Source organism: Aedes aegypti, chromosome 1, assembly GCF_002204515.2.
Source record: "Aedes aegypti strain LVP_AGWG chromosome 1, AaegL5.0 Primary Assembly, whole genome shotgun sequence".
Classification (NCBI taxonomy): domain Eukaryota; kingdom Metazoa; phylum Arthropoda; class Insecta; order Diptera; family Culicidae; genus Aedes; species Aedes aegypti.
The window spans coordinates 103,527,133-103,545,119 of NC_035107.1; the positions used below are offsets into that span (position 1 = coordinate 103,527,133).

At 38.9% G+C, this 17,987-nt stretch overlaps 1 protein-coding gene across 2 annotated transcripts in view; it reads right to left on the minus strand.

The window, feature by feature from the left end:
• Positions 1-923: 923 nt before the first annotated feature.
• The window catches only part of LOC5578806 (endoplasmic reticulum resident protein 44), a 34,318-nt gene continuing 17,254 nt past the window's right edge, over positions 924-17,987 (minus strand). Inside the window, exons 2-8 of one of the 2 annotated variants that reach the window (XM_021844152.1) lie at positions 14,903-14,978; positions 14,749-14,840; positions 14,276-14,669; positions 14,182-14,193; positions 13,369-13,635; positions 13,109-13,307; positions 924-2,028 (exon numbers count right to left, since the gene is read on the minus strand). In XM_021844152.1, the coding sequence (XP_021699844.1) occupies positions 1,875-2,028; positions 13,109-13,307; positions 13,369-13,635; positions 14,182-14,193; positions 14,276-14,669; positions 14,749-14,840; positions 14,903-14,978 (1,194 nt within the window). In that variant the 3' untranslated portion in view covers positions 924-1,874. The remainder of the gene's footprint in view (positions 2,029-13,108; positions 13,308-13,368; positions 13,636-14,181; positions 14,194-14,275; positions 14,670-14,748; positions 14,841-14,902; positions 14,979-17,987) is intronic. The other variant, XM_021844157.1, reaches the window with a different exon arrangement.

Genomic DNA, 17,987 nt, shown 5'->3' on the forward strand with positions numbered 1-17,987 from the left:
CTGTTCACTTTAGTAGAATTCAAACACATTTCAATAAACTTTCGTATGGACCGCATAACCGAAACCACGGAGCAGGGGTTGTTTGGATTTTCCTTCCTGTGCAAGCTCGTAATGCGACGAAACGTAAGAATGCAATCGAAAGCCAATTAGCGAGCACATGTGCGAAGAGCAGAGCAGCATTACGACACTGTGAAACTGGATCAAATGCATTTCGGTTTCGGAAGCTGACCATTACATATTGAAAATTTGTCGCTTCTGATGCATAGAGATATGCCATGGACAATTGGCATTTCCCATTTGTCGCATCTCTCGTTACCAGTCGCAATGATTTGCAATGTGCAGTCAAAGACTTAATTTTTCCAATGTACATATCTATGTCAATATAATTTGTGGTGCACTGAACTCTTTCTTACTTGATATTGGAGGGACCATGGCGTAAGCTAGGATGTCGAGCAGAGGTAAATTGCACGATGTGACGGTCTGTTGCTTCTTGCTTGCCCAAGATACGGATGATCCTTCTTCTTCTTCTTCTTGGCATTACGTCCTCACTGGGACAGCTTCTCAACTTAGTGTTCTTAAGAGCATTTCCACAGTTATTAACAGAGAGCTTTCTTTGCCAAAGTTGTCATTTTCGCATTCGCATATCGTACGATGGTACTTTATGTCCACTTCCCTAGACATTTCCATTCCATCACGAAAAGATCCTGGACCGACCGGGAATCGAACCTAGACACCTTCAGCATGTAGCATTTGTAGCCGCGGACTCAAATTACTCGGCTAAGGAAGGCCCCGTTTGATTTTGTGTCTCTTTAGCGTTGTGAAATTTGGGAATGAGCCCAATATGTTAAGGTGTTAACTTAAATGATAACGAGGATCATTATTATCTTATTGAATTTCTTTCCAGCACAACAACACTCGAGACATTCTTATATCAGATTTTATTTTACAGACTTTTGTAGTACGAATTAACAAAAAAAAAACTATCGCTACACATCTTAGCCTTTCTGCTCTTCAATCTGACCGCTTCTGATTGTTATAAATTAGTTTAGTGTTCTTTTCCTAACGTAATTCGTACCGTATAAAATGTGTAACTAAGTATCACTGTTTCTCGATCCACCATCATCACACGATCATTAACTCGTTGAGGGGCATGATTAGCCGCGGACCCGTCTCCGACTGCTGCCCTGAAACGTGTCGTCCGGTTGTTGCGTGGTTAATGTTGTCTGCGTAGCGATGATTGAGATAACTATTGAAAATACTTCTACAATTGATAATAGGACCGAAGAAAGTATCCAGGAAAAATGGTTTAAAATACAAGACTAATTACAGCTAAAGCAGCAATCAGTCGCACACATTGTCCCACGTGCATTCACATTCACTCCGGTTTGATTTTTTCTGTGTTACTGTTAAGAATTTCAAACCTGTCGTAGCGCTAGTTGGCGTTTTTCTCTATTTTGGGTTTGTTAGCTCACCAAATTTTATGTAGATAATAATCAGGTAATAAGTATTATTACTCCGACACAATTATGTTTAATAGTTGTTAGTCTTATATGAGACAGGTTTTGCTACACTCAAACAATTGTCCAAAAAACGGGAAATTTCAGAAACAAATACCGGTTGAAGATTACATCAGGTGAATATACTTTTTTTCTCACTATCAGATTGAACTGGTTCTGGATGGATTAATCTAGAAAGAAAACGAAGGCCAAGAACCAAAAGACGAAATATAGAAACGTTCTTCGAAAGAATAAATGTGGTCTTAGCAAAGGAGAAGAATATCTGTGTTACAGCTGTTCCCAAACGTATGGAAACCCCCGAGGTTTCGTCTTCCGTCCATCGGTATTGGTTGTGCCTCTCTCTTGCTTTCGCCCTATTTACAATTCATCCTTCAGCAGTGTGTACCGCTTGTTCGAGGGTCCCAGGTTCTTGAAGGTGGACTCCGGAGGGGTGGTGGCTTTCTTCAAGTCCCCATTGATGACCACTTCGATGGTGTTGTCCTCGTTCCGTTCCGGACCGTAGTGGAATTCACTGACGGAGAGAAGATTGGAGAGTTAGATAGTTTTTAGTTGCTTACGATAAAACGATCTGTTACAGGTCTTAAAAAACAAAATCAGGACTGGTAGCGACTGAGTGGCTTAAAAATAAGAGGTTTAGAGAGCTCATGTCTGGAAAAAGAGACCAGAAAGGAAACAAAGAGAACAAAGAGGCCAAAAAGATACCAAACAAGAACCAAGAGAACAAAATGACATTACAACATGGTATTAGAGCAAGTTTTACCGCTCGTATTGCTATACGTATTTTACTTAATTTTTTGCTAGAAGTGTAAACAGAATCTAATTCAGATATTTGTCCGAAGTTTCTTTCAGGAGATAATCCCAAAAATTACTCCGGATTACCTGGAATTTTATCAGGAATTTCTTCAAAGATTTTTTACAAATTTCTCAAGAAAGCCCTAAGTAAGTTCACTGTTTTGTTCATTGATTGAAATTTCATTCAAGATTATTATTTAGCACTTCTTAAAGTATTTAATCATTAATTTCTCCAAATGTATCAATTTCTTAAAATTTACTTCAAAATTGTCTCTCAGGATTTCTTTACAGTGCTCGTGGTGACTGAATGCCTATAAAATAGGAGCTTTAGAGACCTTATCTTGAGAAAAAAGACCAGGCAAAAAAAACAAACAAACAAGACAAAAAAGAGACCAAGCAGGAAACAAAATGAGAACATGCAGGACACAAAACAAACAAAAACAATTCAAACAAAACTCAGGTGATTAAAGTTATTAGATTTTTTTCAGAAAATTCAGCCATACATGTCTTTTATAAGGTTCTCACAGCTTCCTATTTCCAGCAACAAGATCAAATGGAGTTTTTTGATTGTTGTTTTCATACGGAAATGGTTTTCGAAATGATCACCAACGTTGGGGGTGATATTGAGCAAAAAAGACTTAAGTTTTAAAGACACGGCCACGTTAATGCTTCCAGCTGACGATTTGCCCTTTGAAGGAAGCACCACACTAGACAACGGACTAGCATGAAACGCCCAGCTGCACAGTCGAAATACACTGCTGACGAAAAGTTTTTCGGACTGAAGCGGGAATCGAACCCACACCCCTTGACTCGATGCGGCTAAATGTTTGGTAACACTAATCGCACGGTCACGAAGCCCATTTTTAAACAACTTTTACAATTTGACTTGAATTCTGCTAAATATGAGAATACGTTCATGGGTTATGTATTTACAAATGCTGAATAAATAATTTCAATTCGTTTATTTTCCTTTGAATAGGATATGTATGAAAATAAACTAGAATTGATACGCAATTAGAATAAATCAAAAGAATCTTTTCCCACTAAAGTTTTCAAGAGCTTATTGAATATTGAAATTTCACCAAGAATACCTGGTGGAATAGGAGGTGTACACTACATTTCCTCCCGTATATCCTGATCGGCCACCGGTATCCAAATCTTTGTGGACGCATTTGGAGGTGCAACTAGTATCTCACACAAAACTGTTAAAATTTTGAGAATTGATCAATTGAGTCAAAAGATATGAGCCAAAGGGTGTAACAAAGTTGTCCACGCCTTTTAAGGGTTAAGAATATCCCTAAGGATAAGTTCAGAAATTACTCCAAAGATTCCTTCAATGATTACTTCAGAAAGGCTAGCAGAAATTCTTAGAGAAATTTCCCAAGGTTCTTTGTGAATGAATTTAACCAGGTTTTGTTTTCAGAAATGTCTCACAAAAATTGCCGAGGACATTTATCCAGAAATTAAAGGGGGAATCCTTGACAAGATCCGGAAAGTAATGCAATTAATCATCTAGCAATCTCTTATTAAATTTCTGTAAAAATTGCAGACGAAATCTTGCGAGGATATCCGAAAAACTCCCGAATTTCTGAGGGAGTCCTGGGGATTATCGAAATGTATTTCTAATACAATAAAAAAAAACCTTCTATAGATACGATAAGCAGTAGTGCGCGGGCGATAAAAACCGAGAAAAGCTTTATAGACAGCGTAGGTGCGCCATCATCAAAATCTGTAGACAGCATGTCGGACAAGATACACACATACACAACAACAAAACGCAACCTCGAAATCCCAGAAGAAGGTGAAATATACACCGAAACGTAGGAAAATAGATGAAAAAGGCGTTTTAGCTGCTTATCTAGACTGAAAGAGCCGAAAAACGTTAAAATAGTGGTGAATTACAGTAGAAAGCAAACCACAAAACTTCTATAAAAATATACTCAGGCCCTGTCTTTAGCGTTTCAGCCAGAAATTTCACTGAGGATACCTTCAGGAATAAATCCATATTCTTCCAGGAAATTCATTGACAAATTTCCAAAGGAAGTCCTTAAAAAATGTCCAGGATTTTTTTCAGTTTTTTTTCCAATTTGTGGCTCCGGAAAATCGTCAAAGAAATTTCTAGAAATTATTGGAGAAATTTCTGACATAAAAAGGAGGTGTTTCTAAAGTAATCTCTAATGAAATTTCTGTGGAAATTTTTGACGAACACTGGCAATGATGTACAGAACTATTGGACTCTATAGTGAATCTTGGTGAATATTCTTTTCTAGAACAATTGCGAAGATAATTATTGAACATATCGAATCCAGCAGAATTGACTGTAAGATTTCTGTTTCAGCCAAATAGCCAAGCCCCTTCCCTTCTCAGAGAGAGATGAATAGAAACGATAATTGAGAGATGAGAGATAAAACGATAAAATACTATGTAATGCTTAAACGAGTTTCTTCAAAAGGTCTGCAATAAATCTCTGAATATTTTTTTGGCAGAAATCCTTGAAAGAACTACTAACCTAGAAAAGATTGTCTCGAAAATTCTTTGAAAGTCTCTGGGAAAATTTTCAGGGTAATACCTGTGGAAATTACTGGGGATTAGTCCTGAGCAAATTTTGAAGAATTTCCTCAATGCCTCCCTTAAAAACGGTGAAGTTCCAGGAAGAATTGGTAAGCGATTTAAGAGAAATTCCTAAGGGTAGGTTTGGAGGAGTCTCTGAAAATATTTTAAAAGAAGTTGCATGCAGAATTCCTAAAGCATTTGCTCGTGAGTTTCCCCTACTACTCGGCTCAAACGGTATTATCTGCTCTGATTACTTTTGGTACTCGTCTGATCAACCTGTCGGTATTACCAGCATTTGCCCAAATAATTTGTAACGTTCTTCTCTGCTCCTCAAGCAACGGCTTTAGCGCCACCTTCGATTTCCGAAGGACCGTTACTCTGTCTAAGCCCGGTATGAGACCACCCTTCTCAGGGCAGGTCGCAAATAGTTCAATGCAGAAGCAAAAATTCCAAAATGGCACACACGAAAGGACAAATGAACGGAAATCTAAATAATTACTAAAAATAAACGCAAAAGAAAAGTAGAGTCGTTTTCAATCCGAACTCGAAATAATCATTAGAAACAAACATAAATATAAACGAATTTATTGGAAATAAAATTGAATTTGGAGAGTTATTTGCATAGGACCTATTCAAAACGTATGCAAGCTCTCAATTTATTGTGAACATTCAAATAAAACCTAGTAACTTATCTGGTGACGTCACGCATTTAACTCATTTAGCTTATTCTATATATACAGTTTTCGGATGCTATCAATCAGTTCAAAAGCTAGTGTGGATCTGACCTTAACTGCATCGGCGTGGTGCTCCAACGGCGATGGCTTATTCGTCCCTCGACGGCAGAAAAGCTTCGTCGGAATCAAATTCGAAACGTGTGCTAGCAGGTGGACTCGCGCGTGGGCACGATCATCAGGGTAGATGCGTCCCTGGAGGTTGGTGGAGTTAGAGCGGGTTGATTTTGCTCTACGCCTCACGCTTTGACGAAACGAGTCCGATAGTCGAAAAACTGCTCGATTTTGGACCAACGACTCGGGCACAAGCTCACGTCTGAACTTATCGATTCGGGGAAAAGCTGGATTGTTGGACGAGATTTTCCACCCACAATGGCCCACTAGTCGGAACAGTCTTCGATCACACGCAGGAAGGGACTTCGCACTTGAACACGTGGTACTCAGGTCAATCCAGGAAATCTTGCACCAGCCTAGACAAGCTGTCCACGTTGGATGGGCTGGACGATGCCTACACAACGTGATAATTTTCACTAACTAAAGTTCAATAATTATTCTCCACCAAAGGCTTACCTGAATAGTCACAATAAATCACTCACTGGCAATAATTATCTATTACAGGTCAAACTATCCGACTCTGTAAATTCAAACTGAAAAACACGATTATTTAAATTATTCGAGTAGTTACGGAAACTCGCGAACTTACTTCGAACTCGGATAAAAGTTCACAAATTTATAGTAAAGTTCACTTTGGAACTATGGCTTCACTTTTCGATAAAAGCTTCTACTTCGGAAAAATGATCCGTTCACTTTAACTGACTCCACCAGAATAAAATCGGTTCGCGCGCAATAGATTTGTTCGAACCTTTTTGCTGCGACGCAATTTCCACCTAATCGTGTACAGTCTTTTTTGTACCTTGTTTTTTATTGGTCAGCTCTGGAGGATTCAAAAAAGTCTCAAAACTTCCAACTGATCCGCTTTTCCCGATTGGTGGGTTTTCTAAATTCAAAGGACCAGGTACAAGTTAATTTGCGGAAAATTCCATAACTTATCGATTGTTTCTTAAGCGTCTAGCTCATTTGCCTTTGGTTATGCACCGTGCGCAACACTTACTTAAGCTTAAATCATCGGGCACAAAAGCTACTCTGAAAGCTTGCTGTTCTTTTGATTACGAACAAAAAGGAATATTCTTAGACTGGCACAAAACATTTAAGTGTTACAAATTCAGTTATTAATTCGTTAAAAGCTTTCTTAAGGAATACCTCCATTAAATTAGTACAAGATACCTGGCAAGGTGGGCTTCGTGGCCGTGCGGTTAGCGGCGTCAGTCGTTTAGGCGTATTGTGTCACGGAGTGTGGGTTCGATTCCCGCTCCGGTCGGTGGAAACTTTTCGTCAAACGAAAAATTTATCACCGGGCTACTGGGTGTTCCGTGTTGTCCGTTGCCTAATGTTAGTCATCGTTCAATCTATGCAGCCTTTGGTTGAAGACGGTGTAAATTGTCTCTTTTTACCTTTAATTTTAAGGACAATCCCAGAAATTACTCCAGAGACTCACCCATGAATTTCTCCAGGAATTACTTTAACGATTCTTCCATAAATTTTCCAAGAAAATCCTTCAGTTCTTCATTGATTTCTTTGGATTTTCTTATTTGAGAAATTTCTCAATAAAGTTTCAAGGAAATCATCCAGGATTGTTTCCAGAAAATCTTCTTCTTGTTCTTCTTGGCATTAACGTCCCCACTGGGACAGAGCCTGCTTCTCAGCTTAGTGTTCTTATGAGCACTTCCACAGTTATTAACTGAGAGCTTTTTATGCAAAAGTTGCCATATTCGCATTCGTATATCGTGTGGCAGGTACGATGATACTCTATGCCCAGGGAAGTCAAGGAAATTTCCATTACGAAAAGATTCTGGACCGACCGGGAATTGAACCAAGACACCTTCAGCATGGCTTTGCTTTGTAGCCGCGGACTCTAACCACTCGGCTAAGGAAGGCCCAGGAAATCATAAAGGACAATTTTAAAGCCAGTGTTGGAGAAACTGATGATGAAACTTCTGAAGAAATTCCTGATGAAACTTCTGAAGAAATTCCTGATGAACTCTTGCTTCTTCTTGGCATTTACGTCCTCACTGGGAGAGAGCCTGCTTCTCAGCTTAGTGTTCTTCTAGCGCTTCCACAGTTATTAACTGAGAGCTTTCTTTGCCTAAGTTGCCATTTTCGCTATCGTATATCGTGTGGCAGGTACGATTATACTCTATGCCCAGGGAAGTCAAGGAAATTTCCATTACGAAAAGATCCTGGACCGACCGGGAATCGAACCCAGACACCTTCAGCATGGCTTTGCTTAGTAATCGCGGACTCTAACCACTCGGCTAAGGAAGGCCCTCTTGCAAGGATCTCATAAAAACTCCCCAACTTCTGAGAAGTCTCGAGAGAATTAGAGAATTGTTAAGAAGAACTGCAAGAGTAATTTGTGGATCAAATGTTGGATAAATTTATAGATAAAGTTTTGGAGAAACTTAATGATGAATTTATAAAGAATTACTGGAAGAGTTCTTGAAAGATTTCCAGGAATAATCCCTAAAACAATTATGGAGTAATTCCTTAGATAAAGCTCAGATGAATTCACGAAGTAGTGCGTATAAAAATGGATAGAAAAATAATCAAATAAGTGGGCATATGAACTGCTTGATAAATTCTTGTTCGTGAAAAATAAACAAATTTCTTCAAAACATCTGGAATAAACTATTGGACATGTTCATAGCATAGCATGACTATACATGTCAATGGTAGCTATTTCGTGATTGATCGGAACTGGTACCTAAGAATTGCTTTTCGATTCAAATGAATAAGGGATGGGACTTTCCGCTTGCTCTTGAAGTGCACATTTTAGCAGCTCTCATATTATTGATTAATAATGGCGCCGGCCAAGTCCTTACAGCCAGTTTGGACTGGGAAGGGATGTTAGTGTGTAGTGATTGTTGCATCTAGAGACCGAGAATACCTCTGCATCTCCACAATCACCACGGGAAGTGTTCTTATTAGCGATGGAGGAAAAAATCGTCTTGTTCGGTGCTGCCATCCATAGATAATGAGGAAAAATACGATTCTGACCTTAAACCAGTTTTGGATTTCTGTCTCGTGGAGGAAAGAAATTGATAGAAAAATAAAAAAGTGCGTCGATATGACGAAAAAAGAAAGGTAAAGGTATGTGTATATGAAAATTATATGAAACAGGAATAAGAAATTACCGTAAAACGGGGTGAATAGAAAAAGTGGGGCGAATAGAAACAAAACGACCTTCGGTTAAAAATGCGACTATTGTGTAATGATAAACTTTAAAAACCTACTGATTTTTTTTTTCATTAGTTCAATAACAACAGAGTATCGCTAGACTATTTTCAAAATAAAAAAATTGCTACATTTATCATTTAAAAATTGAGAAGAAAATATTGAAATCTCAATTATTTTTGATAGCTTGAAACATCCGCCATTTTGGCTGATTTCAAAAATGATCAAAAATTGAACTCGGTTTAAAAAAAAAATTTCTTCACTAAGTAAATACATGTTGATAATTCTTCAAGCTCCACTTAAAAATGTGTTCATTTTTCCATTAAAATGAGAAAGTATTGATATTTACTGAACAGTGTTTCTATTCGCCCCATTGCGTGGTGAATAGAAACATACAACATTTTCATAAATATTTGTACGATATATTTTTTCTTTTTTTAACAGCAATGGGGGTCTTGCCAAAGGAAGACGCGACCCATATTTAAGGCTAATAAAAATGATTTTTATCCACACGGTTTAAGTTGTACACATTAAAACATGTTGGAAAGTGTTTCTATTCGTCCCATTTTACGGTATGTCGACACTTGTGACAAACCATCCATAGTTTGTTTGAAAATTACATAAACCTAACGTTCCATTGGACCTTCCTTAACCGAGTGGTTAGAGTCCGGGGCTACAAAGCAAAGCCATGCTGAAGGTGTCTGGATTCGATTTGGCAACTTTGGCAAAGAAAGCTCTCAGTTAATAACTGTGGAAGTGCTCATAAGAACACTAAACTAAGGAGCAGGCTCTGTCCCAGTGAGGACGTCATGCCAAGAAGATGAAGAACGTTCCATGTTGAAAATGTTTTATCATAAGCATGAAACGAGCTCACCAGTTTTCAATTCATGCTCGACTGAACATGAATACTATGGGCTTTAGAAGCACTGTCCAGCGCGGAACGAAACGATAAAAAAACATCTTCGTCGACCCACGGAAAATCGAACTGGCTTCCTTGGGTTTTTCGAAGCACTGCCTTTTGAGAACTTTCAATAAATATAGACTTGCATTAAATTTAAATTAATTAAATATAGACTTGCATTAAAATAGAAACCATGTCTCTAAAACGAACCTGCTATCAGTCCTGCATCGTCAAGGCTGGTAGCGAGTCACTTTTTAGTGACTTGGTCACTTTTTTTAAGCCAGTCACTTTAAAGTCTCTTTTTTGAAGCCATTTCAACTAAAGTCACTTTTTTCGTCAAAAAGTCACTTTTTTCAACTATTTTAAGCTAAATTTTCGGGACAAAATTTTGAATCGGCCTTTTTTAATTTAGGCTAAGTTTTAAGTTAGGTCATAACCTGGGAGGGAGGCACCGATATTTCACACGAAATATAACACGAAGTTATTTCGAATTGCAAGAAAACTCCAGCTTGCCAACGACAATCAAGGCAGACTTGATGAAAATCGCTAGTTTTCTTTTGTTGTGTTCCTTCGATCGTTCTGGACAAACATGGGAAAATGGTCAAAGTTTTCTGTGCATTTAAATTTCGTTTTTATTGGAAAAAGTATAATAATGCGTATTTGAACACTTTATATTAAATCAGGATAAAAGGTGTTATTGTGACATTACTTTTGAATAAGCATGGATAGCTTTTCAATCGATTTTTTGTCACATTTGATAAAATGCAAAAATACGTTTTAATCAATTACGCGCTTTTATCATGTTTGTCCATTGTTTTAGATCTGGGATCACAGTGACAGTTCGTGACAGCAGAATCTCGGCTCACCTTGACGTACATAAATTTCGTATTGGTTTCTCCCTTCCAGGTCATAACCAGAACAACTTCATGTCAGTATCAAAATATTGGTTCTTGGTTGTCTTGTGAAAAAAGGTTGGAAAAAAGCTAATATTTCATAGAGTTCCGCGTAATCTGTAATATTAGTATGGTGTAGGTTCATTGATAGAAAACTAGAAGTTTAAATGTTTAGTACTCATTTTGAATATCTTTTATGCATTCTCTTTTAGTAGAATTTTTAATACCTTGTGGTGGATAATAAGATGTTTATCTTCTATTGTCGAACACTACGTTTGTATCGTTATTATTCTCTTTGTTTTCCAAATTCATTTTATTAATCAATCCATCCTGGTATAAAGCACAATACTTCTTGAAAATTTTACAAAATCTATAATATAGATATTTAACACTTAAAACGCAAAACAAAGAATATTTTTTTAATATTCTATTTGAGAGTAAAACTTATCATACTTCTTAAAACAGATTCATTTATAATTTTTGAAATGGTCTATACTATAATGTGGCCACTTTTGAGAAACGTTTAATTTGGATAACCATGTGTCCTGCATTTGTTTAATAATTCAAATGACTATTTTCGGGTCCCCGAACGCCTCAAATTTACAATAAAGTAGCCATTTTGTTTCTAAAAATCTGTGATTACAGGAACGCATTTTAGTGATCTTCAGTTAACTCTCCCTTACTCGATATTCCGTATCTCGATATCGAATTAGAGAGCCATAGTAAAAGTTGGTTTTTATGACCAACTCGATGATCTCTTGGATCGCAGTTGCATTGGTTTTGTGTTCTGTAACTCGATACCTCCCTAACTCGATGGTCCCTTCAATATCGAGTAAGGGAGCGATGACTGTATTATGTTTGATCTATACTTTGAGAGAATTGAAACGGTTAAGCTTTTTTTAAGCGAGTAGCCTCATCCGGTACATTCTAAATGGTGAAAAACTCTTTATTTATAATGTTAAGTATCAGATCTTAATGATTTATGAAAATTGAAATGATTGCCATTGCATTGGTTTTTAACAGTATTTCAATCATAATCAATCTTCTATTATCATTTTTAATTTGAAATATTGATGAATGCCCAAGTACAGGTCGGACTCGATTATCCGGAGACTCGATTATCCGGGGACTCGATTATCCGGGATTCGATTATCCGGAATTTTAGACTCGATTATCCGGAATTTGTTTTTTGATGTTCATGTTTTTCAATTTTTATGCATAAATCTGAGATAATTTGGTATTGCATTATACAATATGAATGGTTTCGCAGTTTTGAACGTATTTAAGAAGAGTAGAGGTTTAAAAAGTGATTTTTTGTGTATGCTGATAAAAAAAATGTTTTTTCTTGTAAAGACCCCTACGGTTCGAAGAAATAATTTCTGGCTACGCCACCGCATCATATAGATAAAACATTGAAAAAAGATAATATTTAAGTTCTTTTATCGACGATTTCAATTTTTTTCTTAGTGATTCGATTATCCGGAGGATTCGATTATCCGGAGTGAAAAAAAAATCGATACTCCGGATAATCGAGTCCGACCTGTATTACATTTTCCGTAATCTTGATCTAATCACACAAAATATTGACCTTGATAGGTAGAAGCTTTAAAGTAGAATCTAATAAAGGTAAATAAAAAATATTGTTCTGTGAATATTACGTTTGACGGAACTTCATCTATACGCTTATAATTTTTCTAGACTGAATCTTAAATTCTTATCTATTTAAAGTCATGGAAAAGTTTTGGGATCTACACAGTTTAACGTTTTGTCTCAAATTTCGAACAATACTCATATCCCGCACAGTGGCGCTTATAAAGATTGAAATTAATATTTTCCATGCTTTTTAATATGGAGGACTTGAATTGAAAAAGAGTTGACATCCTGTCCCGATATTTTGAAGATTCATTTGAAAATGGTTGATTAATGTCGAGTGTTCGTAATATGCGTCATGTTCGGAATTAGAGACAAAACGGTACAATAAATTCAATTTTAGCGGTTTTATACGTGTATTTTTTTTTTTTTTGGAAATTTGGATAGAAATGTGAAATGAGATTGAGAACCTGGTAAAAAGGATTATTTAAATAAATGTTAATTTTTCTGTTTGAAAAAAAATATAGGCAACGTCTTGAAATTTGGGAAGTACAATAAAAATTTACAAACATGGTACTCAACTAGACCATCGACCTGCAGTAGATCCTATTGAAACAATTTTTCGTAGAACATTATACTAGAATTGAAATAAAACTGATTACGGTTTGATTTCAAGTCACTTTTAGTCACTTTTTCGAGAAACGAAAGTCACTTTTTAGTCACTTATTTCTGAAATCTGGTCACTAAAATAACTTTTTTCGGTGCCACTTTTTGCTACCAGCCCTGTGCATCGTGTACCTATAGAAAAATGCGCACAAGAAATCCACAAATCCAACTTACCGATGCAACTTTCCGCTGTACAGATCGCTCAAGAACTGCTTCAGCTTGCCCGGAGCGTACATATCCTTGAAGCTCGGGAACAGATACATATGCCGGAAGGAATCGATTGCGATCAGCGGCAGGTCCGATTGGCTCTTGCCAAGATGGTGCAACGGGTGAGCAAACCTCTTGCCATCGGCCGTCAGGAAATTGATGTTTTCTAAAACGAAATCGAATCCGTTAATTCTCCATCGGTTAGTAGCCTGTTGCAGCAAGCTAACGTTTTTCCGACATCAGCTGCGATTCGATTACGGCTTTGTAGTCCTTGATCGATTGGAAATCGTCCGGGGCGTGGAACAGAATCAGGAACGGCAGACCTTCCTCCGTCAGTTCTTCGGCGTTCTCGAAGGTGATTTCGCGCACCAGCGGCACGCACTTCTCCTGAACCCAAATGTTCAGCTCGTCAAAGTTGTTCATGTTGCCGGTGAACGTTTCGTCGTTCGCGTCCGAAACGGCCACATCCGGCCGGAACACGATGATGGGATGTCCTGCGAAGGGAACGGTAATGAACATTAGTAGACGTTTCTTTGCTTTCGATGCTACGCGATTCTATAACATTCCACGAAGTTCGTTCCTTTGAATGAATGAAACATTCCCTCAAAAACCTTTAGAAACTACAGAACTAGATAGTTTGCTCAATTACAAAATTTGCAATAAATGTTTTACAATCTGTAAGAAATGTTGCCTATCACCTACTACATTTAACAACATCCAAGCTTATTTTGCCCCGCTTACAATCTTCGGTTAGAGATAAGACATGTTTCAAAAAAATGTGAGATTCATTAGAGTGAGCGAAATTGGAGCATGCGCGAAATATGGGCGCATCACGATGAATAGTTTCCTGGGGAAAGGTACATTTTTGTGATTGATTTACTGTCCATAAACGCATATCAGTCCCATGTTTGCTGGATTTCCTATTCACATGGGACAATTATGTGTTTATGAAACTGCCCATAGGAGAATGACATTCTGGGAAATAAGATTCAGGGGAGTGTCATAGAATCAAACTACACCAATCAATTCTACAAAATTACTTTCATTATATCCTGTATCGTAGGTGAAAATGTAAGGAAATAAAAATTGAATTGTGTAATGAAACATTTCATAGAATTAAAAAAAAATATATACCTGGAGGATGCATAGCCGACACGGTGTCGCCGAACCCTGCATGGAACACACAGTCTTCCTTGAGATTCGTTGCCACCCGTCGGAACATGTTGTACTCAGGCATATCTCGCCGATCAAAGTATCCGACCACGACCCGCTTCTTGGTGTCCAGCTTCTCCAGATCCTTCAAATGGTGGAACTCCTTGATCGGATCTTCCAGCTGTTTCTTCACGAACTCGGTGAAGGCTTCCACGGTTCGCGCTCCGCGATATTCCCGCTTCGTCGGCTGTCCATTGCGGATGATCTTCAGCGTGGGGTACTTGGAGATGTGAAACCGAGACGCCACCGACGATTCCCGGTCGCAATCCACTTTACCCATGACGACCCGACCGCCATCGGGGAAGGCTTCTTTCACCTGTAGGAGATTAAATGTGAAGCATCACTGAGTTGCCAGAGCTGATAACGGCACAGCAGGAGATCAATCACACACTTACCTTATCTGCCGCTTCGTCGAATATTGGCTGCAGAATGTTGCTGAATCTACACCATTCGGCGTAGAAATTGATAAATACTAATTCATTAGAAGCTGTAAAAGTGGGAAGTAGGGTAGAGTTTGAGTTTATTCAGCGGGAAGAAATCGGAACCTACCTAAGGTCATATCAAGATTTTCACTGTTGAGTTGCACCGCTCCGCTGTCGGTGGGGTTGTAGAAAACATATACAACCTGGAAAGATAAGACAACAAAATTGTTTAGATGTCTGACCATATTTGTAATAGCGACAACTTCGTTGATAAAGAATTACATGTTGCCTTCACCCAAAAACAGAACATAAACTTTGGTAGTGGTTCTTTCAATCGGCTAAGAATTAATACTGCGGACTGCCTGTTCCGGTGGTAAAAGTCCATCTCACAGGTGACCCCTAATTTATGGTGTGATGCGTACCATGCCTAAGAATGAATGGTTAGGGAGGTCTAAATAAAACCTAATCGCTAACGGAGCTTGTGGAGTACCAGGGCGCCCTCTGCAGTATTGTGTCCTTCCTGTGTTACCCGGAGCAATGGCGCAGGTGACCTTGTGTTTCTCCGAGATAATCAGCTGCCCTTCTTCAGTCTCTGAGGCTAAGGGTGGGATTATGAATATGTTGCTTTTAAATTAAATTATCACCTATATGGTTTCGCATTACGCGTTTTTCTAAGTGTATGCTGTGCTTTTTCGCCTTCGATTTCAATAGATACTTATCTGTTTTTTTCAATGCTCGTCTTTTTCGTGCTGAGATTGCAAAAAGCTTAATCCTGCCTAGTTTGGGTAGTGGCTACGTTTAGGATAGCTCAGATAAGTCTTCAGCATAAAAGAACAGCAACGATCAATCTTTGCAGACTCATGCAAAATGGTACAGCCCAAGTGGCGCTAGTTCCAGAACCTTACTTTCGTATGGGGAACTTCTATCTAGGTAACCTTGTGGACCCAGTTTTCGCTACTTTCAGCAAACTTGAGATGGCAAACTCGCGTTCCATACCCCGCGCATGCGTGCTCGTTAATAAAGCAATCGTTGCTACACTCATTTCTGAGTTAACTACCAGAGATATATGTGCTGTCACAATCGATGTTGCTGTTGGTGACCTCAATAGGAAATACGTGTATTGTTCGGTATATTTACCACATGATGAACCCAACGGATGCATTCAGCACTTCAACAGCGCGTAATGGAAAAAAAATCGTATACCGTTTTGATTCATATTACGGACAGCTTCAAATTCCGGACACTCTCGTTTGTATGGGAAACATTTCACACGAAATGTTTCAATTTTCGCCATCCAAAAGTTCTCATTTTCGAGGCTCGTTTTATTAGTTTTTTTTTCCATAAATATCATTGCAAATTTAGAATGCCCAACTACCTTAGACGTCTCTTAAGTGGTTGAACGATTTCAATTGATGATTTGACTGTTCCATTTATGATTATCATGAGCTGTCCGTAATTCGAATCAAAGCGTCCGGAATATGAGGCAAAAGTGACGGAGCGTCCGGAATAAGAATCATGAAAAGGCCACACGTTTTGATTTATTTAAAATTATTCAAGTTGCGGAAGCGTATTCTTTACCCACCATCCAAAAGTTAAGGGCTTCCGACGCTCGATAACGCTAAAAAATCATACAGAATAATTTATTTTGTATGGTCCAAGTTGGGTTATACTTCACTGAGGCCTTAAGTGTCCGTAATATGAATCAAAACGGTACTTCTGTTCAGATAGTCAGGCTGCTATAAAAGCTCTTGCTGCGGCGAACTCAAGGTCGAAGCTTGTTATCGCAAGTCGAACTCAAATTGAGAAACTGAATTCAGTCAACTCTGTAAACCTTGTATATATACTTGGCCATTCTTCCATCGCTGGAAATGAATTGATTGATGAGCTAGCTCGCGATGGAGCATCGCATGACTTCATTGGCCCTGAGCCAGCTATTACGATTTTGAAGTGCTGGGTGAAGCTTCAGATAAATTCTTAGTCGGCAACTCAGCACAAGCAATATTGGAATAGTTTGGAGTCGTGTGGTCAAACAAAATTGTTCATTACTGAGCCTTCTCCGAGGGTAGCAAAGTATTTAACAAATCTGTCAAAGCAGAATTGCAGTCTTTTGATCAGAGCGTTGACATGTATGGACCTGTGCACGGGTTCACTATCAGACGTTTTAGCGGTGCCGTGTTATTTATGGGACCATGACAACCAGTGAATTCGGCACCGCTGAAACGTCAAATTAGTGAACTCGTGCATTGATCCATTAGCAGAGCGTATAACAAAAACTACTTGGCGCTACGGGTAGTAACAGTGGAATGAAAATTTATTAACTGTATACATTTACAGATTGCTGTGATCGCATGGTGAAATTTGAATTTCAAGTGGTTGCTTCGATTGTGCTGTTTCGGTATCTCAACACTCCTCCTCGAAACGCCCAGGAAGCACACCAGCCGTGGTTCGATGTTGAAGCGCTGTTGAACCGCTTAGCGATTGCTAAGTAGTAGCACCTCCGTTTTGTAGTTCGCTATCTTAAGCTTGGGGGGTGAATGGGCTATCCCGTTCTCGACCGTGCCCGTTGCCTCCGTGGCTAGCACTTCAACTTCCTAGGATCGCCGCTTTAAGTGCTTAATTAAGTATTCCATTCGGTCCGGGGGCTTTTTTCGTCACTGCTACAAGCTCGGATATCTGACAATCTTCAACGTTTGCTTTTTCCTCATCGACATACGGTGTCAGGTTATGCGTTGGGAAGAGCCCTCGACAATAACCTTCAGCTTTTCAGCACACGTTTCAACCGGTATTAATGGACCCTTAACTTTCGCTATGACCACTCGATAAACGTCCCTACAGGTGTTGGAGTCAGTTCGGCACAGCTCATTGTAGCACTCAGACTTGCTCAGCGTTGTCTCGCGTTTGAAAGCAGCTCTGGCTGCTTGGAATACGACATTTCGCTCCTCTTTGACTTCTACGTTCTTTTCTCTCTGGTAACGTCTCCTGGATTCAAGGCAAGCAGTGCGGAGGGCGTTGAGTGCCTCGCTCCACCAGTATGCGGGACGTCGATCGTTGTGGGGCTCCCGGTTTTCATGGCATTGTTGTATCACAAGCCTTTGCCTTCGCTTTTGTAAGCTCTACAGCATCAAAATTCAGGGCATTACTGTCGGTGCGAAGTGCCTCAACGAAGAGATCTTTGTCGAAAGCCGCAGTGTTCCGTTGGCCAATCCTAAAGC